General features: G+C 40.0%; 1 protein-coding gene across 1 annotated transcript; it reads right to left on the reverse strand.

Annotated features, from left to right (window-relative positions):
- Nucleotides 1-15,991: 15,991 nt before the first annotated feature.
- Nucleotides 15,992-17,793, reverse strand: LOC144712502 (uncharacterized). The gene is made up of 2 exons (XM_078586799.1): nt 17,696-17,793; nt 15,992-16,268 (listed from the first exon to the last, which is right to left on the reverse strand). Exons 1-2 carry the CDS (start codon nt 17,791-17,793, stop codon nt 15,992-15,994), a joined length of 375 nt encoding a protein of 124 aa, XP_078442925.1.
- Nucleotides 17,794-26,739: the final 8,946 nt, after the last annotated feature.

Raw genomic sequence — 26,739 nt, forward strand, 5'->3', positions numbered from 1 at the left:
ATCTACCACCTTCCAATTCATATTCATTCGAATTTTCTCTAAGAAGTGGTTTGCAATCCAATGATAATCGGCTTGTCTATTCCTCGAAGCCCTACTGCACCTATGAGTATCTTTTATTGTTTTCACAACAAAAGCCTCCTTCATACCATCCCAACTAGCATATATCCTCCATGGACAATCTCCGTTGCAAAAAACTTCAACTTTTTGGTCACCAGACTTTAAAAAACTGATGTTCAACCCGTTACATATAGCATGGTCCTTCACAACTGTCCTAAATTGAGAAGCCGACTCAAATTTCATGCCTACTTGAAATATAATCCTCTCAATGGGGCATCTCAGATCATACCTCTTTCCCCTGTATATGTTAATTCTATTTTCACCCTCATCATCGGTATCATTGGGAGTTAATATCTCATCCTCCGAATCAGCATACTCACTATGATATCCATCAACAGATACTTGTTGTTGAACTTGTTCGTTTCTATTTCTCTGGTCGTCAACAAATTCATCATTCCATTCATCACTTGAATATCCGTCGGGATCACTTGTATACACATTACTTTCCTCATTTTCCTCGCACATATTATATTCAGAATCAGCATCACTATCATAATCAGAACCAAATACTTTTCTCTCGTCATCAGCCCTATTTAAGAAACAAATGGAAAATAGTAATTGATCATGCGTGCAATGGATTTAAATTATCAGGGGAGACCTTACATTCTTCTACACTAATAGGAGCACGTTGGGGGAGAGCACCACTACACGATGAAGAACCAGACCTTAAATTCGGTCCGGTTTTAGGCACTTCTTACGTTCTGAACCTTAAATTTGGTTACGTAGGGTCATGGTCCAGCTCGGTCTGGTTCGTTCAGACCTTAATTTCTGAATGTGAAGATGATTGGAATGTGAAGTTCAAAAAACTATTAAGGGAAAGAAGACGCACATGAAAATGTACATCAAAAGACAAACTTTTCAAAGAAAAGTGAGTTAATGTCATGGCATGGAGAAGCAACACCTAGAAATCAAACAAGGAAAATCACCTATTTTAACATTGGCATGTCAGCAGTGCAATGAATATAACGACAATGTTCCCCATGAACATAAATTTCCATTGATAAATTAAATTAAAGTTCAGCATAGCCTTCCGTTCATTTCCTTTCTATCGAGAGAATTTTGCATACTATTAAAGCGAGAAAATTATCAAACGGGTTCACAAAAATTGTGTTGATATTTCAAAGGTTCAGCTAAAATCAAGGCGAGAAAGCACAAAGAAATGGCACTAGAGGAAGGCAGAGATCAATGGGGTTTAAAAATTGAACTCTTGGGTGGCAATTCATTGGACATTTTCCCAACGCTGAAAGAAAACATTGCAGAATTTTCTCTCCATACTTTCTTACCAGCAAAAAATTATCGTCAGTTATAGAATTAAATACTGTCCTGGGATGACGTTGATCGATACTATTTTCGTTCAGTAGGATTTCAATCTGTCATGGTAGATTGATCCTTCGATGAAGAATTAAACCAAAAAGACATAGAATAAAACAAAATCGAGGTGCATAATAAGAAGATTAAGAGGGACAGAGAGCACCTTTATTGGATAAACAAGATCAAGTGGCGGAGATAATCAGATGCCCCAGACGAGCAATCCTTCTCTGATAAACAAGATCCAAAAGGCAGCCCTTGCCAGCCACAACGAACCCTAGATCGTGGAACTCCCGCAGCGAAGAAGAAACCGCCAAGGATTCCACTACAAACACCACCAATCCGACGCCCTTTCTCTCTCTTGCCCTTTCTTTCTCTCTCTCCACCTTCCCCTCTCTCTCAGTCTATGTCTTGGTTCTGTGCTCTCTCCCCGGCGATTCAATTTGGACGGGTTAATAGAAAGTATTTCTCTCTTGACATTTCCCATTTATGACGTTGAATCCACCGTGGCTGCCAGGTGGATTCCGCCCAGGTGGATTCCGCTGGAGATCCACCTGGCAGCCACGGTGGATTCCACGTCATAAACGGGACATGTCGAAATCCACTTAGAGAGTTTGGGCTATACCGTGGCAAGAAAAAAAGTTTAGGTTATATCGCAGATTTTTGAAAAAGTATGGGACGTGCCGTGCTATTAACCCTTAAAATAATATCAAGATACATTAGTTCTTAGAGGTTTTTTTATTGAATGATAATAAGATAAAACAGAGTTTCCATGATTTTTTATAATATAAAGATGCTGCACTTATTTATATGATATAAAAAATAAAGCAATTGCAAACTTTGAATGTTAAGTCTCAAAATATTTTCATCGTCATGTACTCGTTGGTTTCCAACAATGGAAGTTTTTTGCTACGATCCTTTTGGTTTTACAAATGTTTGAGAAAAAAACAACAGAATGATAATATATGTCTAGTATCTTTATAAACCTTGTATGAAAATGTTGTTTGTATTCTTCTCTAGGGCATTTGCATACATTGATTACTGAAAAATTATATATTTCTGAATGATATTGAAATATAATATTTATTGTGAGAGTAATTTATTCATTTTTATAAGGAATTATGTGAAAACATAGGGAGAAAAGTTTCTAGTTCTTGGTGTTCTCTAATTGTGGAATACATGGATTACATTATATTTTATTTACGATACTTGAAAATGAAATTTAGTGTATTTGGTAAAATTTCATAAATGTGTTTGGTTTGATTATTATTTCTCATGAAGCCTTAAAGAGCTTCGTCATATTCTTAATGGATACAATGTTATTTGTGCAACACTGGATAAATCCTATAACATGTCAACACAATATTATGATTTCCCACCATGTCAAAATGAATTGAGTAACGTTCAATTATGTGCATTAGTATGTCAAAATATCCCTTTTGTCTGTAAGTTCAATGGGCAGACTCATCAGTTATGGATAATAAACTAAAATTAAGTAAAGCTCATGATTTCATCCATAAGTAGCTATACTTTTATATCCTAATATGTCCTCTTATTCCTAAAATGTCAGTCATTCCAGCTACACATTCTTCATTCAATATTGTCTGTGTTGTTTTTTCGGGGGGAATAAAATATGGAATAGTGTATACATTTTTATCAGTTTGAAGTTTAAGATCAAAAAAAATAATGTGAAAACTTTATGAGGGTATTAGGCTACTTGATATTTTTTTTAAAAGCATAAAATGAAATGGAATAATTCCAATAATTTTAGTCTAAGTAACTAACGTTGGTATTAAAACTTGTTTGGTGGTCACCATTAATGTATGTTTTCATCATTATCTGGTGTCTTTTAGTTAATATACTAACTTTTATTTCCCAAAAAAATGCTCATATCTGTTTCTTTTCTTCTCTGTACATTTAGTATTTTGAAGTTTCATATCTATCTGTTTTCTTCTGACACTTGATCTCTTACCAGTTTCCAAAATAAACTATGATGTCGGACGTCATCGTTGGCGTCGTCCGACGGGTATAATCAATAAGTGAATGTAACAACGTGATGCGGTGTAACCTAGGGGAGTGTACGTGCAGGCCCTGGCTCGTGATGATTCACCGAACTCCAAGCTCTGAAGCAGACGATTGGTGACGATGACGATGACGATGACCTTCTGACCCACGTCGGAGTGACGATGGCGACTACGGTGCCGAACGGAACAAGTCCCTCGGGCTTACTTGTAATGTACGGGCTCGACCCGTGCCTAGGAGACGCTCAACTTCGTAGTTTTCTCGATAATTTTCTCTCACCTAAACTAACCTGAGCACGGTGGAGTGCAGTAAAAAATATGGTGTAAGACGTAATATAACTGATGAGCAAGGGGAAAATGACGTACCTTGTCGACGGTATACTCATCATGCAGAGTCTTCGTCAATGGCGACAACCGTTGCTGGTGCGGTAGAGAGTTGCCGGAGAGGAACGACAGGCTCGACTGGCGAAGGGACGACGAAGCAGTTGGGGAATCACTCTGGAGCGAGGAGTAGAGGGATTTGCATCAGCGGTTGGCAACGATGCCGGTGGTGGCGTCGGCAGGCAGTGGGAGCGATGCAGCGGCGATCACCGACACGACGGTGATATGGTGTAGGCAAACTGCGACTATCGGCATGGCTGAAGGACGTGATCCTGACCCTTGGATCGTAATCCAACGCTCACGCTTACTCTGCTTTGAAGTTTAAATCGTGACCGTCGGATTCACCGAGTTATAACGGCATCCACGATGTCACGTAGGAGGAAAGTGGGCCCGGCCGTTACAACTTCTATCTTTAGATATGTGTTTGTTTAAATACCCGACTGAAGGGCGTTGCCTTGGGTGGCGTGTACGAACTTTCGTTCTTCTTTTTCCTTGTGTTCTAGTGTGGTTGTTTCTTTGATTTCTCCTCTTCATCTTTGTGTGCTAGGCTAGTATTAGATCATTCCTTGAGAGCCTTGTGCTTACAAGTGGTATCAGAGCCTTCTGATTCTAGGGATCTATTACGATGCCGAAGCGTGGAGAATCATCCAACCAAGGAGAGAAGAACACATCCGATGACTCGACCAGGAAACTTGAGGTCGTAGTCCCGACGCCGCTGACTCAACTTTCAGCGACGAATTATCGGCACTGGGCGATGAGAATGGAGGTGCATCTCGACGCCCAGAACCTGTGGGAAGTGGTTGCCGATACTGAGACGAATCGGCAGAAGGACCGGTTAGCTCTTTCCGCCATGCTAGCTGCGATTCTAGAAACCTCAGGAGTGCAGCTGGATATCAAGAAAAGTGCCAAAGAAAACTGGGAGATCATCCGTTCGTTCCATGTCGGAATCGATCGTCTCGCCCAGTCAAGAGCTCAGGGACTGCGCGAGTCGAAAAACTTACTATGAAGAAGGAGGATAAAATCAGTGATTTCACTGACAAGTTCACGAAGACAGTTTTCGAATTACGGCAATGTGGTGATGATATTCAAGACAGAGAAGCCGTCAAAAAGTTATTTCGCTCAATGCCGCCGAGGTATGACTCTCTTACGCTCACTCTAGAGCAATTTGGTGATATGGATACTATGTCCCTTGTGGAAGCGATTGGGTCTCTTAAGATCCACGAAATGCGCCTTGCTGAACGAGACGCCAGAGAAGAAGAGCAAGCCCTCTTAACACGTGCTCTTAATCATATGAAGAAGAATAAGCCTGCAGAAGGCCAGTCCTCAAGAGGGCGAGGACGAGGCAGAGGCAGAGGCCGAGGTCGAGGAAGAAGCAAAACAAATCAAGACGATGATCAAAGACAAGACGAGGAGAAGAAACCTTTTGACAAATCAAAGGTGCGGTGTTATAATTGTCAAAAGTTTGGCCATTTTTGCAGATGAATGCACAAATGAAAAAAGGCCAAGGGCGAAAGAGGAAGCTGCTAATGTGATTGTTGAAGAATCCAAGCTACTCATGGTGCTTACGGAGATTGTCTTTCTCCAAGAAGACGGTGATCACTCTTCAAATTCTGAAATATGGTATCTTGATACAGGTGCCAGCTCCCACATGACCTGTAAGAAATCGTTTTTTCAGAACTTGGATGAATATCAGTGTGGCAGTGTTAAATTTGGGGATGGCTCCTCGATTAAATTTGAAGGAAAGGGCAGTATCTCTGTTTGTGGCTCACGGGGGGTTGAACTGACCTTGGAAGATGTACTATTTGTTCCAAATCTCAAGGCTAATATTCTGAGTCTTGGAAAGCTCGACGAAGCTGGATGCACGACCTCCTTGCGTGGTGGATTTCTCACCATCACTGATGCTGTGGGAAGAATTCTAGCAAAGGTGAAAAAGTCCGATGGCAGTATGTATACTCTCAAGCTGTCAGTACCTGAGATCTGTAAAATGACACAAGAAGAAAGCCAGGTGTCGTTGTGGCACTCTCGACTATGTCATCGGAATTTTCGAAATATAGATGATATGAGGAGAAACAACCTTGTGATTGGACTTCCAGCAATACGTTTTTCTGACAAACTCTGCGGAGAATGTGTTGCCAGCAAACAGACTCGAAAATCCTTCCCGAGTGAATCAAAATTTCGGGCCTTAAAGAAGCTGGAACTAGTCCATGGTGATTTATGTGGTCCAATTCAACCATCAACATTAGGTGGCAGCAGGTACTTCTTACTGATTGTTGATGACTTTTCCAGACTAATGTGGGTGGCCTTCTTGAAGGAAAAATCAGAAGCTTTCAGTGCGTTCAAGAAGTTTAAGAATCTGGCTGAATCAGAATGTGGAGAAAAAATAAAGCGCTTCAGGACTGATCGTGGTGGAGAATTCACCTCAGCAGAATTTAATTTATACTGTGATGAAAATGGAATCAAGCGCCATCTTACTGCCCCCTACTCTCCCCAACAGAATGGAGTGGTAGAAAGAAGAAACAGGACAATTATGTCCCTTGTACGTGCTATGCTGAAGGAAAAGAAACTTCCCCAGGAGCTATGGGCAGAGGCTGTTAATACGTGTGTTTATGTGCTAAATCGATCATCTACCAAGAGCCTCCAAGGAGCTACTCCTTATGAGAAGTGGAATGGGCGAAAGCCAAATGTGGAGCATCTTCGAGTCTTTGGCTCAGTGGCTCATGTCAAGAGCACAAAGCAACTGAGCAAACTTGATGACAGAAGCAAAAATATGATCTTTATCGGTTATGAGTTGGGAACCAAGGCTTACAGGTTTATTGATCCTGAAACTTTCAAGGTAACCGTGAGTCGAGATGTTGTGTTTGAAGAAACTAAAAGTTGGGATTTTGGTCAGCAGGTGAATCTGGACTCTCGTTTCACCTCAAATTTGACAAGTAACTTGACATTTGGAGACTTACCTACTGAAGAAAACTCAGCAGTAGATGAGATTCCACATGGTCAAGATGATCAAAATCAATCATCCGATGAAGAAGAGACCGGGAGACTGAGATCAATCCGGTCAATTTATGAGGCTACACAGGAGGTTGGTGATGAAGAAACATGTTTCATTTCAAATGACGAGCCTATGTCCTTTGCAGCAGCAGTGAAAGACGAAGTGTGGAGGCAAGCTATGCAAGAAGAAATTGAGGCTATTGAGAAAAATTCTACTTGGGAGTTAGTAAAGCCAACTCGGAACTGTAAGCCAATTGGTGTGAAGTGGGTTTACAGAATCAAGAAAAATTTAGGAGGAGATGTGACAAGACACAAAGCTCGTTTGGTTGTGAAAGGCTACAGCCAGAGAAAAGGCATTGATTTTGATGAAGTCTTCTCACCTGTGGCCAGACTGGAGTCCATTAGAATCCTTATGGCTCTAGCAGCTCAATCACAGTGGCGGTTACATCATTTGGATGTTAGGTCTGCTTTCCTTAATGGTGATCTTAAGGAGGAGATATATGTGACACAACCAGAAGGATTTGTGATCAGAGGCAAGGAAGACCACGTTCTAAACTCAAGAAGGCGTTATATGGGCTTATGCAGGCACCAAGGGCATGGAACTCAAAGCTGGATGAAGCCTTGATCAGAATTGGGTTTAAGAGAAGTGCAAATGACCACGCAGTGTATAGTCTATCAGAAAACCAGCAAAGATTACTTGTGGGAGTGTACGTTGATGATTTAATTATCACCGGATCAAGTGCTGCTGGCATAGAGAAATTTAAACGCTCCATGAAGACACTGTTTGACATGACTGATTTCGGTTTGCTTAGTTCCTACTTGGGCATTGAAGTGCAGCAGAAGCAGCATGAGATCAGACTATCCCAAAGTCTGTATGCCCTGAAGATTCTTGATGAGTTCAACATGAGGGATTGTAATTTGTCCAAGTCACCAATGGAGCATCGTCTAAAATTGAGCAGAGAAGAAGAAGGGGTCGAGGTGAATCCCACTGTGTTCAGGAAAATGATCGGTTGCCTGAGATATTTAACCATCACTCGACCTGATCTAGTTTTCTCTGTAAGTTACTTGAGCAGGTTCATGAACAAACCAAGCTCAACTCATATGATATCTGCTAAGAGAATTTTGAGATATGTGAAGGGCTCCATTAATTATGGACTGGTGTACAAGCAAGAAAAAGTGTGCAAATTGATCGGCTCATCGCGGCGGTGATTATGCAGGAGATTTAGATGATCGGAAAAGCACGTCTGGCCTGATATTTTTCTATGGATCCAAACCCATCGCGTGGAACTCATGTAAACAACCTGTGATAGCCCTATCATCCTGTGAGGCAGAATATATTGCCGCCACCTCAGCTGCGTGTCAAGGAGTCTGGATCAGCCGATTCATAGGAGAATTACTTGGAGAAAAGCAGCAGATGTTCAATCTGTGTATCGACAACAAATCATCAATCGAAATCAGTCGAAATCCGGTTCATCATGGGCGAACAAAGCATATCGACGTCCGTTATCATTTCATCAGAAATCTTGTAGAAGAAAAGAAGGTGGAGCTGAAGTACGTAAGCACAGAAGATCAGCTCGCGGACTTGTTCACCAAATCGCTCGGAGTGACGAAGTTTGCAGACCTCTGCCGGCGAATCAGTCTCTCGCCGGTGAAAGAAGACTCGGATCAAGGAGGAGAATGAAGGACGTGATCCTGACCCTTGGATCGTAATCCAACGCTCACGCTTACTCTGCTTTGAAGTTTAAATCGTGACCGTCGGATTCACCGAGTTATAACGGCATCCACGATGTCACGTAGGAGGAAAGTGGGCCCGGCCGTTACAACTTCTATCTTTAGATATGTGTTTGTTTAAATACCCGACTGAAGGGCGTTGCCTTGGGTGGCGTGTACGAACTTTCGTTCTTCTTTTTCCTTGTGTTCTAGTGTGGTTGTTTCTTTGATTTCTCCTCTTCATCTTTGTGTGCTAGGCTAGTATTAGATCATTCCTTGAGAGCCTTGTGCTTACAACGGCGAGCAGCGGTGGTCCGGCGTGACGATGGCGGCCTGATGGGCAGTGATCGTGGCTGACGGCCCCAACTAGCAGCGGCTGTGGGGGCAGTCGCGGTCGGCGGTGATAGTTGCAGTCGTGGCGGATGGCCGCAACTAGCAGCGCCCGTGGGCAGCAGCGGTCAGCGGCGACTGCTGCAATCGCTGGGCGGCACACAGTCGTGTGGTCGCGTGGCGCCCTGGTCACCGTGCGGCGCAATGGAGCGATCACGTGATGGCGTGACTGCGTGACTGCTTGGTCGTGCAGTTACGTGATCGCAATAACCAAGTCCCGCTGCTGTCCTACGGGATGGCCACGATATAACCAGACCAGTGTCCTGTGCAATCGAGCGGTGGCGCAGCCGGGTTATTGCACGGTGGCGATCGTGCAACTGTCGAGCCGCGCGATGGATCCGCTGGGCTTTTGCGGGATCGTACGGTGGCGCGGTCGGGTTGCCGCGCGATCGCGGTCGTGCGACTGTCGAGTTGCACGACAGCCTGGTCACACGACGGGCGCTGGTCAGTCAAGCGACCGTCAGAGAGTCAGGACATCAGGGACAACAAGGAAGACAGTTGGGAGGGCGGCTCGACCAGCGGTGGTGCACAAGCATTTCAGCAACGGTGCGATGGCTCGGGACTGTCAACCGTGATGGACAATGGCAGTCCAGCATGTCGGCGCCAATCCGAGCGATGGCGGGATCCCTCTTACCACTTATCTTTTCCGTTCTCTCTTCTCCTCTCCTTCTTCTTCCTCCTCCTCTCCTTCTCCTTCTCCTTTCTCTTCTTCTCTCATGAGACCGGGAGTGTGTAACTGCCAAAAGCAAAACCAGATCTGAAAAAAAAACGTGGGGCCATCATGGCCTTATATAGGGCCATGATGGGCCCCTTACAAAGGGTCCAACAAGGGGCCCTATAAGGACCCCCATTTTACAACATAATTAAGAAAACTAAGAAAGAGAAAGAAAACGATACGAAATTAAAACGATACGGGCGTGTCAGGACGAGTAGGGGTACTCGTCGTGACGAACACAAAAAAGAGAATATTACAGCGGAAAATAGATAACAAAAGATGCGAACACGTGCTTTACCCGGGGTACTTAAACCCGGGCGTCTTCACGGACGCTTTGGCGTGCCGGTCGGGCTGGACTCGGACCAGTGGCGATGCTGGTGATGGCGATGACGTAGGCGACGGCTCCGCTGATAATTCGTCGGCCTCGTCTGGATGCGCTCCATCAAACTATCTTTCTCACTTATAGGGGCCCTAGGGTCTTCCTATTTTGTAAACAGGGGCACATAAAATCTCAAGTGACAAAAAAACTGCTTCCAAATGCCCTCTTAGTGTATTTCGATTCTACATATGAATACTAAGACTCAGGCACTTTTGCAGCACTAAGATATTGCATGAAATTGTGTACTTGGATTTGAAAAACTATTTGAGATAATACCTAAACTTATACCGAAAGTAACTGTTTTAGAAGGACTCTGCCATAAAGAAATATGGATTGAATCAATTTTTTAAATCAGCTTGTATTCAGCTCAGCTATGTCACATTAGGTGTTCAATATGAAACTGAACATTTTTTTCTTGATAAAAAAATCTAAACTATTTATGTTGAAATAAAAGTATCATTCATGAAATTGAGCTGTTTGTGTTCAGGTTTAATCTGAATCAGTAATGTTATTGAAACATCATATTCAGATGAATTTTGTAAAAATATAAATTTCAATTAATTTGTCTAGATAATCTACTTAACAAGAAAATCCAAAATATATTGAGGTTTATCTATAGCATTTTATTTAATTTGTATATCAACCTATTCCATGAAATTTCGGATAAAGAGACCTTAAAATTTATAAAAAACATTTCAGTACAAGTACTGACTAGGTTAACACCACGAATAGTAATAAGATATTTTCCCCTGACTCGTATACAAATGCACATGTGATGTTTACTTTTAACGTCTGTCTAGGAATAAAGTGTATATAATTGAGTTGACTTCTAAGGGAGGTATTGTATAAGACTCGATGTTTTTAGATACCTAATTCATCCCCAAATTATAGGTTCCCCAGATATACACAAACCCCATTAACCAAAGTCTATATGAAAGTGAAATAATCAAATTCATAATATTAGGTGATACTAAGTGCATTTGATTCTTTAAAGGAAATGTGTCCATTTAAGTATTACAGAAATATTTTATTGGTGTGCATAAATATTAAATGTTTTACTTATTTATTGAAACTTTCTCAAAGCATGATTATCTCTTGAAATTAATTAGGACGATCAACCAGGTTATGGACGCATTCGTCCATAAAACAAAGCCAATTAAACATACTTTGATGTACTTTACACGGTGTGTGACAGGTCGGTAGGCATGTTTGTAATCTACTCTCTTTTAAACACCAATGATCGGTAACAGTTGGATATTATCCAATAAAAAATGCAGCATGATACAAAATATTGTCCTAACCTTTCACCTTATAGACGCCTTAATTTTTTATTGTATATATACCAATCTTTTAACTCATGGATATAAGATTTGGTCAAACTATCATTTATTTTATTTTTGAATATTTATTTTTCAAAAATTTTCTATGTTTTAATGATTGTATTGATATGCAAGATTTGAAACCATGAGTATGATTTATATATCTTTTGAATTTTTACTACTTTACTAGAATTGAATAATAGTTTTAGCATATTTTTATTATTTATGGATTACTTATTCATTAAACTCTTTGTAATGTATAAGTAATCTCAAATTATCTAAGTAGAATCAACACAAGACTAACCTTTTATCTACTACTCTTGCGAGAAGATTAATTATTATTTTGCTGCAATAAGAATGAATGTGCTATTATACGATTCAGAGATAAATGTACCGGACCATGGAAGAGTTATTATTTTAATTATTATCTTATGATGGAATAATTCTTAAAAAATTGCATTGATTTCTAATTTGAACAAATATTATATTAGAGTTTTCCTTGGAATTGTAGTGCTCAATTATGTTAATTATTTTCAAATACCACTAGTGGAGTACCTACAATCATCAGAATTTTATTTCCTTGTCTTTTTTATTTATCCAAAATGTATTAAAAAGATAATTGAATATTTGAAAGTCATTATATTTTTTTACAAGAATATGTTTCCACATAAAAGACACTCTCTATCATTACTAGAATACAGGAGAAGAGAATTTTCAGAAAGCAAGGGAAAATAAAAAATCACATAAACCCATGATAATCTTGTTCATTGAGCATTAAAATTGTGTGTATACATATACACGCACACACATCTGTATACATCTGCAAGATCATCAACTGAAGATGATTTCTTAAAAGCAATGTATGATGCCTAGATAACAATATTAATGAAGTATCAATGTCAAAATTTCTAAGACAATGACTTATGTTGGGTAGTGTGATAATATGAAAAATGTAGCCCTTAGTAATAAGAATATATTATATTTTAAATAATAGTACCTTGTTTCTGAGTACTATCAAGTGTCAGTAAATATATTCTGAGAGAAATGTTCTTCTTTTTGTGAATTTTCAATATGAGATAGGCATCCAACGGAAGGTCCAATGCCATAAAAAGGATATCTGGAAGCCTAGCTGCGAAATAGATTACCAATGATATGGCAGATGTTATTTTTGTATTTTCCCAGTCGTGAAGGCCTATGTGGCAGAGTCTAAGAGATAATTTATATTTGAAAAGAATGAGAACTTTAGTTTGTTTTTTGCTTATTTATTGCCTTGATTGTAAGACTAAGTTAAACACTTCTCAGAGTAATGGTGTAGGCCTAATTTAATGAATCCTCGGAAAAAAGATAGTTGCAATGTTATGAATACTGAGTATCCCAAACCTGTGTTGAGGAATAAATCTTAGCCAGATGTTCATTAATATAAGGCAAAAAGTTTCATGTCATAGCGATCGGTTCGTGACTTATTTGCTGTTATAACGAAATCAAAATTCTCCAAAACATAATCACTATCACTATGAAAATATAATTAGTTCTACACGTTTCACTTGTACATTACGAGAAAATAGATGATAGGGAGAAGTTTCTGGCTCTTAAAAACCGGAAGAATAGAAAAGGAAGAAGAAAACATAAGACTATTTTCTCCTATCAGATCATCTCAATGAGCGTCTCACGTGCTGGTCAAGAGCAAAACTACGTTGTTGACTTAAATCCACTGACGAGACACAGAACACTAAGCAAAGTGGAAATTATGTAAAAGAGAAAAGGTCTCCGATCAAAATAAGTTTCCGCAGTCTGCACCGAAAATTGACCAAAGTGCATTCCTGTAAATAAATCCGTGACAACGCGGGGGACAAAGTTATGATAGGAAAACTCTTTAAATCTCTTTAATAACTTATGAATCAAGTTCTTAGAAATGAATAATAAACTCTTGTATTGAGAGGGTACTCAAAGCATACAGAAATCGAGAGAATGATCCGTTATTTGGAAATATAGGTTTTTGTGGCTACCTCAACGTTGGGAACGATTGATCTGGGAATATTTCTTTCTAGAATCTATGATTTTCTGCACTTCGAAGTTATTCCCTGAGTTTCCTTCGTGCTCAAAATTTAGGCTTTCGTAATTTTTTCTGTTTTTTGTTACAACCTAATTAAGTTGGCTACTGGATATTCAAGTCTGACTTAATGGACTTCTACTTACATGCGCTTCCTCGTCTTTGATAAATGTTTATCAGTGAAAAAATCCTTGCAAGTTTTCGATGCTGAATAATGATCTGAAATTTCAGGTGGAAACATCACAAAATCATCAAATAATTTTAACCTGTAAAACACTTCAGAAGAATAGAAATTAGATTTATAAGAACCACGTTTCATACATACGGAACTTCAGACAGAATTTTCATAAAATGTAGTGATGCCCTTGAATATGGCGCAACATGACAAGTAAATTATTTGGTATGAAATTTATGTAAGAAAGACAATGATTATCATTTAAATATCTGCGGTAATAGAGGTGCCTATCAAAACTTGCAAAAAGTTCACGAATTTGGATTCAACTGACTAAAAAATGACGCTTATTTCTCCTCCTAACATATTCATTTCTCATCTCTTTTATGTTGATTCATGTTGATGACAACTTGGCTGTCAGGAAAAGTATTTTGTGGGTATGTGAACGACATCGCCAGTCATGGTTTTTATTATTCCAGATTCATTCATAATCTTCAAAGATGCTTTCAATAACTTAGATTTTAGAAGATCCTCGCTCAACCGGCGAATGCCGTATCGTTTTTGTATGCAACCTTTTGTGTTTCAGCCCGAGGAAATGATCTACTGTTGCTAGATTGAACACGACCCAAATGTAGAATATTAGTCAATATTACTGTAGAAATAATTTCGTTTCGCTCTCTCTGACAAGAAATAGGCATGCCTCTACTATCTATGCCAGTCCTACGGTGTGAAAACATAGGAGTCGCGTCCCAGGCGGCCAATACAGTATTTCGTGCTGGAACAAATCACGAAAAATTAGTTATCCTTTTATTCATGAAAGTGTGATGTCAAATCAGCTTTAATGACCCAATTCGCGGTATTCTAAAATCTGTCAAATGCGGTAGATAACATGAGTTTGAAGGGCCCCGTGAGGAAAACATTCCTCCGAAAGAGTCTCCATAAAGAATTAACACAATTATTATTAGGGCATACAGATCTGAACTAGCAGTTAAGTCTTCCACGTAATGAGACATCAAGAATCTCTCGGATAACGCTTCTTCTTCTTACTACTGTTGAATGAATACACTCTTGATTCTTTCTAATCCTCTCCTCTCCTTATCTCCATTTCACGCGGGCTCTCCTATTCTTTTAGGTCCTACAAAACCCCTGACGCTGTCTTCGCACAGGAAGAGCAACATGCCAATTAACCTATCAAATCCGGATCCCTTCACGTGGCGGTCCACAACTTGGAATAGGAAAATCACCGTGACTTCGGATAATGCTGGCGGCGTCTTCATCTTAAAGGATTTGATTGACGGAGCCAGAAAAAGAAATCTCACGATTTGTTTGACGTCACGCAGATGCTTGATGAGAGGGGGCACCTCGAAAACAAGCGACGAATTCTCGCCAGTGCCCCCAATGATGGGGACTGTTGTTCTACTGTATATAGCTCAAAGGCTCTGCATCTTTCGTTCGAGCTATTACAACACGAAAATGAATGTTCAACTGACAAGACGGCGAGCCAAATGATCCTGATGTTATCAAAAGAGGAAAGATATTGTTGTTCATTACTGTGTGTTGGCTGCGATTTAATACCCATCACAGAGATGCAGGTGAAGCTGTACGACAACATGTTTTCACTTCTCCCTAAGCTCCGATCTCTTTTTCCCTTTTGTTGTGTTCCTTCTGTTGGAATATGCTTAATAATTGAGCCGCAAGAGGGCAGATGCTGTGGCTCTGTCTGTTTGTCCTTGGAGTTTCTGTTTTTTAAGATCGTTTTCACTCCTTCTCGGTCCCCCTTCCCAACTGTGTTCTCTAGCCTGTATTTAATTTTCTGCCTCCATGTGAACACCAACAGCATCTAGAAAAATTCACTTACAAGTCTTCCACTATCTTGGCCAATAATCAGATGATGCTCGTAACGATGAACCCATTTCTCATCTGTGACAAATTTTGAACGATAAGGTCAATTATCCTTATCAATAACTTTTTCCTGTGCCCGTATTTCAGGTTAATGAGCACACGCTGCAGTAGCTTTATTTTTTGAGGCGTAACATCAACCACTTATAATATCAGCCTTCCAGTATTGCCCCTCGTAGGGAGAAAGAGAGAAGATAAGCAGAATTTCGATAGCGTGACAGGAAAGTGATAACTTAAAAGCAGTTTCAAAAGATTCCACGGGGCGAAACATCTAAAACTTTTAATAACAGCACACTGATTGGCGCTTACAATGCTCACTTTTCAAAATCGCCTCCTATGCTCCGATTTGGACGATATTGGTGCTAGACCTTGAACGATAACACACTGAATGGCTCTTACAACGGTCAAACTCGACCTCATAAAGCATATATTTGGCCGATATCTATGAGTGACACTGAAGCGCCTATATCATACTGAACACATCCTCCAACTTACTATCCCTGAAGTTTCTTGCGGTTGGTTGACGCAGAACCTACGTTTAGTCAACAGAGAACATCTTTGAGCAGCTTATACCGACGCGCTGTGGGCCTTGTTGACGACCCTGCGCCATTGCTAGCCTTCTTGCGGTTCCCGTCGCCCAATTCACTTACTCCTCTTTGCTTCGTCAATTCGCCTCTTGTATCTTCTTCGGGTCTTTTCCCATGAGAGAATTCTCTGGACTTCACAGTATCAACCTTCTTCGGCAACTTAACCTCTTCGCCGCGGCACCAGTCGCATAAGGCCCCCCCATCAGATGAGTTGTAATAGTTGCTGCAGTACCTAGAGATTGCAAGCCAAAGAAAATCCACTCAACACCCAGAACAACCGCTTATGGTTAGACAATAAGAGAGAAGATGAAGAAGAGGAGAAAGAGAAAGAGATACTACGAGTGAAAGAGAGCGATAGTACAAGAGGAAGACATAGTACGAGAGAGGAAGAGAGACAAATAGAGAGAGACTCCCAGAAGAGAGATAAAAAGAGAGACTGCGAATGAGAGAAAGAGAGACTGCGAGAGAGAGAGAAACAGCGACTACGAGAGAAAGGAAGAGAGACTACGAGAAAGAGAGAGAGAGAGAAAGACAGAAAGAGAGACAGACAGATAGAGAGACTATGAGAGATCGAAAGAAAGAAAGACGACCAGAGAGACAGACAGATAGAGAGACTACGAGAAATCCAAAGAAAGAAAGACGACCAGAGAGACAGACAGATAGAGAGACTACGAGAGATCGAAAGAAAGAAAGACAACTAGAGACAGACAGATAGAGAATCTACGAGAGACCAAAAGAAAGAAAGACTAAGCGAGACAGAGAGACACAATGAGAAATCGAAAGAAACAAAATACTACGAGAGATCGAAAGAAAGAAAGACTTCGAGAGAGATTTAGAAAGAAAGAGAAACTACGGGAGAGAGAAAGACAGAGAGAGACAGATAGAGAGAGTACGAGAGATCGAAAGAAAGAGACTACGAGAGAGAGTACGAGAAATCGAACGAAAGAGACTACGAGAAGGAGTACGAGAAATCGAACGAAAGAGACTACGAAAGAGAGTACGAGAAATCGAACGAAAGAGACTACGAGAGAGAATACGAGAGATCGAAAGAAAGAAAGACTTCGAGAGAGATTTAGAAAGAAAGAGAAACTACGGGAGAGAGAAAGACAGAGAGAGACAGATAGAGAGAGTACGAGAGATCGAAAGAAAGAGACTACGAGAGAGAGTACGAGAAATCGAACGAAAGAGACTACGAGAAGGAGTACGAGAAATCGAACGAAAGAGACTACGAAAGAGAGTACGAGAAATCGAACGAAAGAGACTACGAGAGAGAATACGAGAGATCGAAAGAAAGAAAGACTCCGAGAGAGAGTACGAGAGATCGGAAGAAAGAAAGACTTTGAGAGAGAGTACGAGAGATCGAAAGAAAGAAAGACTTCGAGAGAGAGTACGAGAGATCGGAAGAAAGAAAGACTTCGAGAAATAGTACGAGAGATCGGAAGAAAGAAAGACTTTTACAGAGAGTACGAGAGATCGAAAGAAAGATAGACTGAGAGAGAGAGAGAGAGAGAGAGAGAGAGAGAAAGAGAAACTACGAGAGACAGAGACATACAAGAGAGACTACGAGAGACAGAGAGACAGAGAGAGAGAGAGAGAGAAAGAAAACTACAAGAGTGAGGGAGAGACAGCGAGAGGAAGAGAGTGGGAGAGCGAGAGTACGAATGCTGGAACCGAGAGAGGCATCGGGCACACTGAAAGAGCTTGTCAGGAAAGCCGACGTCGCCACACAGGCAGCAAACTCTGATGTGGTCAACCATTGTTCCGTGGAGGAAACTCAGAAGACAATCCCTTTTATGAGCTTGGTGAGGACAAGGGGAAGAGGAAGAGGAGAAGAGTCGGAAGAGGGAGAAGACATTAGAAGTTTAGTGGAGACGACACGCTATATTCGTGCATGAGAAGACCCCTGGCGTCGTCCACCTCCCAGTGTCTAAATTGTAATTGGACAGTTACAGTGCACTGTCGACCGTCCGATCAAGAGTACGGGAACGGGCTTTCTTTTGTCGATTACTCTAACTCGTCTGTCGTGGCTCGGCCAATTCTTGTCGTGTTCGACGGATATGGGGCCCTCGTTCTCAAACTCACTTTACCTCTTTCACATTCTGCGTAGTCCACGTCGATATTAACAGCAACGTCTCGTCGGGTTGCCTTCTAGCTTGGTGGTGAAGAAAGTTCGACCTTTCTGAGGCCTAGGTCCTCGTCATAAATGAACTAAGTGTTTGTCCGGTTCGATTGAGTAGCCTTCTGAGTTGGGTAGGCGAGGGCCTACGCACCGAACTCAAACTGGACGCTAAAATGACTCAGCACATTGTTAAGTAAATCAATACACCAACGTCCGCAATCTATATCAAACTTTCCTTAAGTTTACAGTCCGCTGAGCAAGACGCAACAGCACTCTTCGGAAGAGTCTCTTGTTGTAATTGCTATTTACACCCCATATAAGGGTACTACAACTCTATTGATACTCGATTTCCGTTTTTAATGATATTATTCTTCTTTCTTCTCATTTTCTCTCTTTATCTTCCGTTCCTCCTCCTTGCTCAAGAATTTTTTCTAGGGCTTCATCTTAAAGAGAAAAATCGTCTCAAATCTCTCAAACAACCTCTACAGAAATCCCGGTAGCTTCGAGAAACGCTGATCAGCTATTGCTGAACGATAATGATCCACTGTGGAAGACTTACTGTGAAAGAAAAGTAAAGAGTGAAAGAACAAGACGGAGCGGAAGAAAATCATTTTATTACCTTCGTCGCGAATTGAGTTTACTGAAACAAACATTGCGATCATTGCGTAGGGGATCTGTTTTACTTTTGGTCATCTTTACGGCATCTAGACTCCCAAGAATTGGTATCAGAGACTGTTCGTGCGTACAAGGTATATGGAGTGGCCGAGACGAGTTATATTGCCATTTGAGGAATACCCAGAGATACGGGTATGTTTGGAATTCAAGACGAGTTGGACGCAAAGAAGCTGAGGCATTTTTCAGGATCAGAGCCACAAGATGTCTAGAAGAAAGCCTACCGATATGGTGTGACAAAGAGGGGAGACAAGATTAAGGGGCAGTGGGGGGCCAATATTACCGGGCTAGATCCGCTTCACTTTATTGCTCAGACGTCTTGAGAGCAATAAATGGCGCCTCGTTAGGGACTTGGTGAGAAGGTTCACTATCTGAGCTTTTCTAGAGATGAGGGATTAGTGGACTTACTTCAGTGAGACTTTTTTCCAGTTCAAATGAACGTAAATTTTGATACGCTTGTTGCGTAAAAAGGTACTCATTTAATTAGAACACATGTTGGTATGACAAAGAGTTCACTACGGAAGGAAATAACGTTTAGAGCAAATAGGGTTTTCGTAACTTGGAGAATAAAATGCGATAGAGAAAAGAAGTCAAATGTGGGGGCAAGGGGGGGTGTGGCCTGAGAAGACCGTAAAACGAGTACCTTTTGTTAGTAAACTTATAAGAGGTGCGAGAAGTTAGTAGACGGTGAAATGTATGCGTCATGGAATGCATACAGAGATTGAAATTATCCATAAATATAGGTATGAAAGATAAAAATAAAGACAGTATGCAATGGAATAGATAAAGGATAGAACAATTAGGAACATGGATTGTCTACATATATGAGATGTTAGGTGAAGATTAGAGCTTATCACATTTTATACAAATGTCTAAGATCCTATTTTGATAAATTTATATAAAGCAACTCTATGACCAATTGATTAAATTATTTATTTAAAAATTCAAGTTAACCACAAAAGGTTTTTATCACAGAGTACACAAGTAGTTTAATTTTCAGATAAATTCAATTTCAAATAATTAGTTCGATCATTTTATTAACTCATAAATCCAAACTTTATTAAACATTCTTATATTTATGCAATATTTTTACGGGAATGATAGAAAAAGTGTGAATATTTTTTCATTAAATAATGAAAAAATAGGAACGACTCTATGTGATTTAAAATGAAGCTAGTGATTTTGAATAGCAAATTTTTAATGAAGTTATTCCTGTGATTTATTCATTTTTATTTAATGAGCAGTAAAAAATCATAATAGTGAAAATTAAAATTCAAGGGGTCACCACTGATTTACTTTGTGTTTTTCATATACTCTAGTTTACTATTCTCTATTTATCTTAATGTTGGGATGGTTAAACGGAAGAGAATCCCTAATTGGGTACTTTAAACCTATTGTTGTGTTATATCCTTATTATATAGGTAAATTTTATTTCTTGACTTTTAAATGAGTTTCATTCAGATAAAAGAAAATTCCCAAATTAGTAAAGAATACAATATCACCCTATAATAAGTTCAAAATGAAAAATTGGTATCATTTTCAAGATTTAGGGAATGATTTTTAAATTATGAAATAGGATATTTAAAAAGTGAGAGTATTAAAAATGTGATTAAGAGATCTTATTTGATCTTAGATGGCATATAATATGAAAAGTGGATTAACAAATGAATAAAATGAGGAACTAAAAGATTATTTTAATTTTTTTATGTTGGAATGATATGACAGACAAGGAAATTACACATACAGTTATCATCTGAATTGAGCAGTACAAATCATCATACTCCTTATAAGATGTATGCACTATTTTATACTTAAGACCAAGTAATTTGACATGATGACTAAATTATGATAAGATGAACCTTGAGTGTAACAAAATTTGAAAGATAATCCAGTCAGTTGATTGTTTCATTATTCACACCAAGATACTAAAATCATTTATTGCGTATTGAACTTTGGTTTATGTTCAATTCCCCTGGGACGGAAATAAAGAACTCAACACTTAAAATCAAATATAATACAATGATCGAAGTAGAGATATAGGAAACCAATCACACCTTGATCTCTTATTTAATTTCATTAATGAAATTATTTATTTTTATTTATATGTTAAAATTTTTAAAAATAATTCTAATGACAAGCGAATTTGGATGGTATGGTTCTGAATTTGTTATTTATCTTTTAAGATATGTCTTAATCATTCTTATTCATTTGACTTTCAGTAATATCCCAAATTTCTAATGGAATATTATTTTCAAGTCGTGCACATATGAAGAGGATGATTGATATTGTAACTAGTATTGTGGAGACACAGGAAAATGGGTGTTTTTTAGGTAAAGACTTTACCTATTTCAAACGTACTGACTTCTAACGGTTTATACCTAACTTTAAAACATGTTATTACAATTAAAATATTTGGGAGGGGTCTTGTGACATAAGATACGAAAGAAATATATTAGGTTGGTCTATGTTTCTTTGATAATGATTTTTGAGTCCCAATGGATCCAAATCCAAACAGCCTTTGTTGAGAAGTAACCTTTCCATAAAAGTAATTGTGAGGTTAAGATGGGGCCATATTTCAGAATATAAGAGGAGGCTGACTCAAAGATAATGATGTGATTAATTTCTTTGCCAAGACAATAGAAAGATCATTTGCTCCCTCACTAGTCTTAACCTAGATGATCAGTTAACCATACCCTAAGCCATTCAAGGAGTTTCATGACAATGACAGAATATTCATGCACTATAAATAATGATAAAAGAACTCCATAAAGAATCAATACATACCATATGGTTGTATTTCTTTCTAAAATACATACCATAACCTGGAACTTCCTGTATTACCAAGTCAGCTAATCGGTGTATTAATGTTATCTATATGCTAGATGTAGGTAGTAATTAGCTTGGAAATAAATAGGTACTGAGCTTATGGATTTATGAACTATACTAATACATGGGGCTAGAAGTCAGAAGTCACAAGCATATGGTTGATTAGATATTAAAGGATCTACTTAAAGTGTACGGAGCTTTCTGATAATTATTGTTTATTATATAGTGGCATAAAGTCCTGTATGAGGAAAACCAATGCAAGTTCATTTTTGGGAATCCCTCCTCCATCTTTTTGAAGTGCCCTCCCTTTTTGGTGTCATTGGAACGTCGAGAAGATCCATTGGTGGTATTTGCAGAGTAGAACATGAGGTGATCCAGTATGCCAAGGACTATGTAGATAAGTCCAGAGTCTAGACACTTTTGTGGCTCAAGACAACTCAATGAATGAAAGGAATGTTTTGGATTTGATTCTATGCTAGGTGATTTGATGATCTCGTGTTTGGTCTAGTTTTAAAGGTTTGCCTCAATTAATATTTCTTCACATCTCAAAATTTTGTCTCAATAGCAATGATGAGGAAGCCAAGTATTCATGCCTTGGTCAAGGATCAAGAATGGCATACAAGAAGAAAAAATGGGCTTTAGCAGTTTTTGGGGACATTTGTGGGCTCACAATTGGTAGATATTATGTGGCCAAAAAAGGGCATCACACTTCTATGTCATGTTTAAATTCATTCTGACATAAGACGATTACGGAGTGATTTGACTAGGGAGTGGACGAAGACGGAATGGATGATTGGGGTTGACGGGGCAAACTACGGGTAGAGGGACGACAAGGGATAAAACAGCCACAGAAATCACACGATTGGATTCAGAATTTAAAACCGATGAAAATCTGGCGGTGCAGCTCCGACCCTCATCGAGGGCGGGAGTACTGTCTTCCCCCACCGCGACGATGCTTAAGCACCGAAATCAATTTCCAAATTCGCGTCGCGAAGAGACACTCGAGAAGAGAGAGAAGAAGTGGAAATCCAAACCAAATCTAATTCTGACGGCGGTGGAAACTTCTCGAGAAAACACTGGACGGAGAACACTTTCAACACCAAAGAGTTCAGGCATACCTCGGCACCGTAGTGCGTGAAGAGGTTACGGGGAATTCAGATCGTGACGAGGCTGGGCGAATCCGGGCGTTGAGTGGCCCACTAGAAGAGGAAGATTCTGGGCGTTCTGGGCATTGAATGGCCCTGATAGTGAGTCGATGTCGTTGTCGCAGAGTCAGGCGTAGGCAACAACCTGCGCGCGTAGGGTGCGCGGAGCGCACGGAGCGCGCGGGCGCTGAGCGCGCGGAGTACGCAGAGGGCGCGCATCGCACCTGGAGTGCACGTAGAGCGCGCGGCTCGAAGCGTCGGACGGCGTCGACAACGACCGGCGGCCTGGGGCGCTCTGGGCGGCGGCCTAGGGCTGCCCTGTAGGGGCGGCCTAGGGCTGCCCTGTAGGGGCGGCCTGGGGGCGCCATTGGCGCTGCTGCTTGGGGGCGTCCTAGGGCGTCCTTGGGCGGCCTTGGTGGGGCTGCCTGAGGGCGGCCATGGGCGTTCTTGGGCGGACCTGGTGGGGCTACCAGGGGCGGCCTGGGGGCGTCCTTGGGTGGCCTTGGCGGGGCTACCTGGGGCAGCCTGGGACTGCCCTACTGGGCAGCCTTGGCGGGGCTGCTTGAGTGCGGCCCTGGGCGTTCTTGGGCATCCCTAGCGGGGCTACCAGGGGCGGCCAAGGGCTGCCCTGTTGGGGCGGCCTGGGGGCGTCCTTGGGCGGCCTTGGCGGGGCTGCCTGGGGGCGGTCTGGGGGTGTCCCTGGGCGGCCTTGGCGAGGCTGCCCTGTTTGGCGGCCTTGGCAGGGCTGCCTGGGGGCGACCAGGGACTGCCATGTCGGGCAATCTGGGCGTGAAGAAAGAGAGAGAAAAGAAAGAAGAGGGAGGGAAAAGGAAAGTGAAGAGGGATGGAAGAGAGAATGGAAGGACGATGTCGCGAGGTGCCGGCGGCGACGGCTAGGGTTAAGAGGGATAGGGGAGGCTGGGCAGTCCTCCAAGAAGAGTTAAACAAAACTCAGTTCTTGAAATTATGACTGCCTAATGTTTCTTGAAAACAATGGCCTATATATAGGCCTTGGAAGAAAGAGAAAATGATGAGAAATTAGAGACGAGAAATTAAAGACGTGCGCCGTGTCACGCCAAAGGGCAGTTACGGATCTGCCTTTGGCGTCGTGTCATGACGCGCGTAGGGACGTGCGCGGGTGGAGACGTGCTTGTCGACAGTTGCAGCGTGTTGACTTTGTGTTGACTTTGGTTGACCGTGGCGTGTTGACTTCGGTTGACTTCGCCGTTGGGTCCAAAGCAGGCGTGTTGACTCCGGTTGACCGTAGTGACGTGTTAGACGGTGATGTGTTGGCGTCCTCGCCATCACATTCAAACTATTTTTTTATTAATTACTTTTCTTATTTGATGTTTATAATGAAGTACTTGAATATATGAAATGCTATTGTAAATTATGTGGAGATTGCAATACAATCGTCAATAGTATTTAAACATGTATTCTACATAGTCATATTCAAATGATACTCAAGGTAAACATCAAAATATCCAAAAAGAAGTGCAATAAAAAAAATCCTACTTATATGATAAGCAACGCCGACCTAGTGGAGACTAGTGTAGAGACACTAAAGATATGTTGGAACTTGTGGTCATGCCGAACAATAGGAAGGGAGGTTTGAATTTTTGGTTTGAAAATTACATATTATAATTTTAATTTTTAATGTTTGTATTTGTTGACACACCACTCTGCTTACTTTAAGATAATTTATGGATACTCAATAACAAAATCAAAATATCCATATAAAGTAGCACTATCATGTAGGCATTAGTGTAGAGGTACTAAGGACAAAGAGTGAGTGCTATTTAGCAGCAAGATTTCACTAAATTCATAGTTAGAGATGAGATTACTCAAACAAGATGATGAGATCAATTCCTCATACAAGGTACTGGAATGTCAAAGAAGATCAAAATATCCATATAGAATATCACTTATGATGTAGGCTTTAGTATAGAAGAACTAAAGACAGATTGTGAGTGCTATTTAACACAAAGAAGACGATGTGATCAAGTCCCTATACAAGGTACTAGAATATCAAAGAAAAGCTGGATGGTTTTTGAATGTGTCAGCACTACCACAAATGACTGGTTAGGGTTTAATAGTTGACAATACCATAAATCGTTTAAGGAGTGCCAAAAATATGAGGGACTATACATACATAGTAATGGATGATAGAAGGAGTCCATGAGTGATTTAATACACTAGATGCAATAACTAGACTGATGCATGGGCCTCAAGGGTCACACATGATTTATTGAATTTCAAAATATATAATTCAAATTTAGAGGTTATTTATGAAAAAATATCATTGAAGTATTAAATAAGGGAAGACCATGAAGGAAATTCATCAAAGCTAGAAATGCTTCACGTACACACTTGTCTTCTCCCTTCTCCTCTGGCTCCTCCACTCCAATTGATAATGGTAAAAAAAATCATTGGGATTTCTGAGATGGAGGATATTTGACCTGCTAAATATCATGTGGATATGTCTAGAGGCCAGACACATAAAAACCTTAATCCTGTCACACTCAAGGAACCAAGAAATTCCATACCTAACATTCGCCAAGGTGATTTGATCATTATGTTTTATATGATGTTAATATTTCCTTTTTAAGTCTTTTGTTGCATGAATGATCATTGTTTCTTCTGAATCACAATATTAGAACCTAACACTTTTATAGTATTAGTTTTAAGATTCTCTAAAACCTTTAGAAGCTTGCAGTTGAAGTTTTTATACAACTCTCAACATAATTGAATTTTAAATTTCTATAGAACTCTCTACATCCTAGTAGCAGAAATTTCTCTGAAATTTGTTACAATGTCGAGTTTTAAAAATCTTTAAATTTATCCACAACCCTTTTAGCATAAGTGTCTCTATGACTCTTTATTGGATTGAAAATAAAATCTCTGTAGAACTCCCGACACGCTTGTAGCATAAAATGTCACCACAATTCTTAATTTGATTGTATCTTAAATTGCTCTCAAACTCTTTACATTTTTGGGGATGAAATTTCTGTACATCTCGTTACTATATTGAATCTTAATTTTCTCTTTAGGTGAAATTTCTGCTTGAGGATCATAATACAACATAGGGTATGGTAAATTGTCAACCCCGAATCAGCCATGCACGTTAGTACAGATGTGTAAGAAAATCATTGGAGAACTCTTCTCCAATATTTCACTACTTAGGACAACGACTTTGTTTCAAAAAAACAGTGGTAGAGAAATTTCAGCTATAAGGCTATAGAAAGTTCCAAAAAAAATATTTAATACTATAAAAAATTACAAAAATATTCAGCTTCATACCTATAGAGAGTCTGAAATAAATTTAAGACTAATACTATTAAGGAGCTGCACAAATATTTCATCAACGAGGCTGGGAAGAGCTTCAAAGGTCTTTAAGATTAAATGTCATATAGAGTTTTGGAGACATCTGCTACAAGGATATAAATATTTTCAGAGAAACTTAACACAGAATGGTATAAAGTGTTATAGAGATATTTCTGCTACAAGACTCCAAAGATTTTTTAAGTAATTTAAGATTCACCATTACTAATTAGTTGCAGAGAAATTTTAGTGACCATATTTTGGGTAATGTTGTAAACTGTTTCATCAAACTTTTAGCTATAGAGAGGTGGAGAAATTTAAGATTTAATGTTATAAACTGTTCCAATAAAATTTTAGCTACAAGGTTGTTGGGTTCTAGGGCCTTGATCTGAAGGAAAACTTAGAGTGATTTACGGCAAAAAATAGATAGTAAATATAAGCGACATCTATAAGGCAGTGAAATGAATTGACTAGGAACAGATCATATCTTTGATTTCTTTGATTCTTGAGTGGCACATATTAAGTTGCTCACGTGTGTACCTCTATATATATTAAGCTGCTCACGTGATCCCTGGCACATCCAATCTCCTCATTTACCTTTATAAACTTTGTTCACCATG

This window comes from Wolffia australiana, chromosome 14, assembly GCF_029677425.1.
Source record: "Wolffia australiana isolate 7733 chromosome 14, ASM2967742v1".
Taxonomy (NCBI): Eukaryota; Viridiplantae; Streptophyta; class Magnoliopsida; order Alismatales; family Araceae; genus Wolffia; species Wolffia australiana.

Excerpts from the sequence above, each read along its gene's own strand:
- LOC144712502 (XM_078586799.1), bottom strand. The coding sequence starts at position 17,793 with ATGGTTGACCACATCAGAGTTTGCTGCCTGTGTGGCGACGTCGGCTTT. Across the intron at positions 16,269-17,695 it reads CTCTCTCGGTTCCAGCATTC|GTACTGCAGCAACTATTACA; the intron begins GTACTCTCGCTC and ends TGCAATCTCTAG.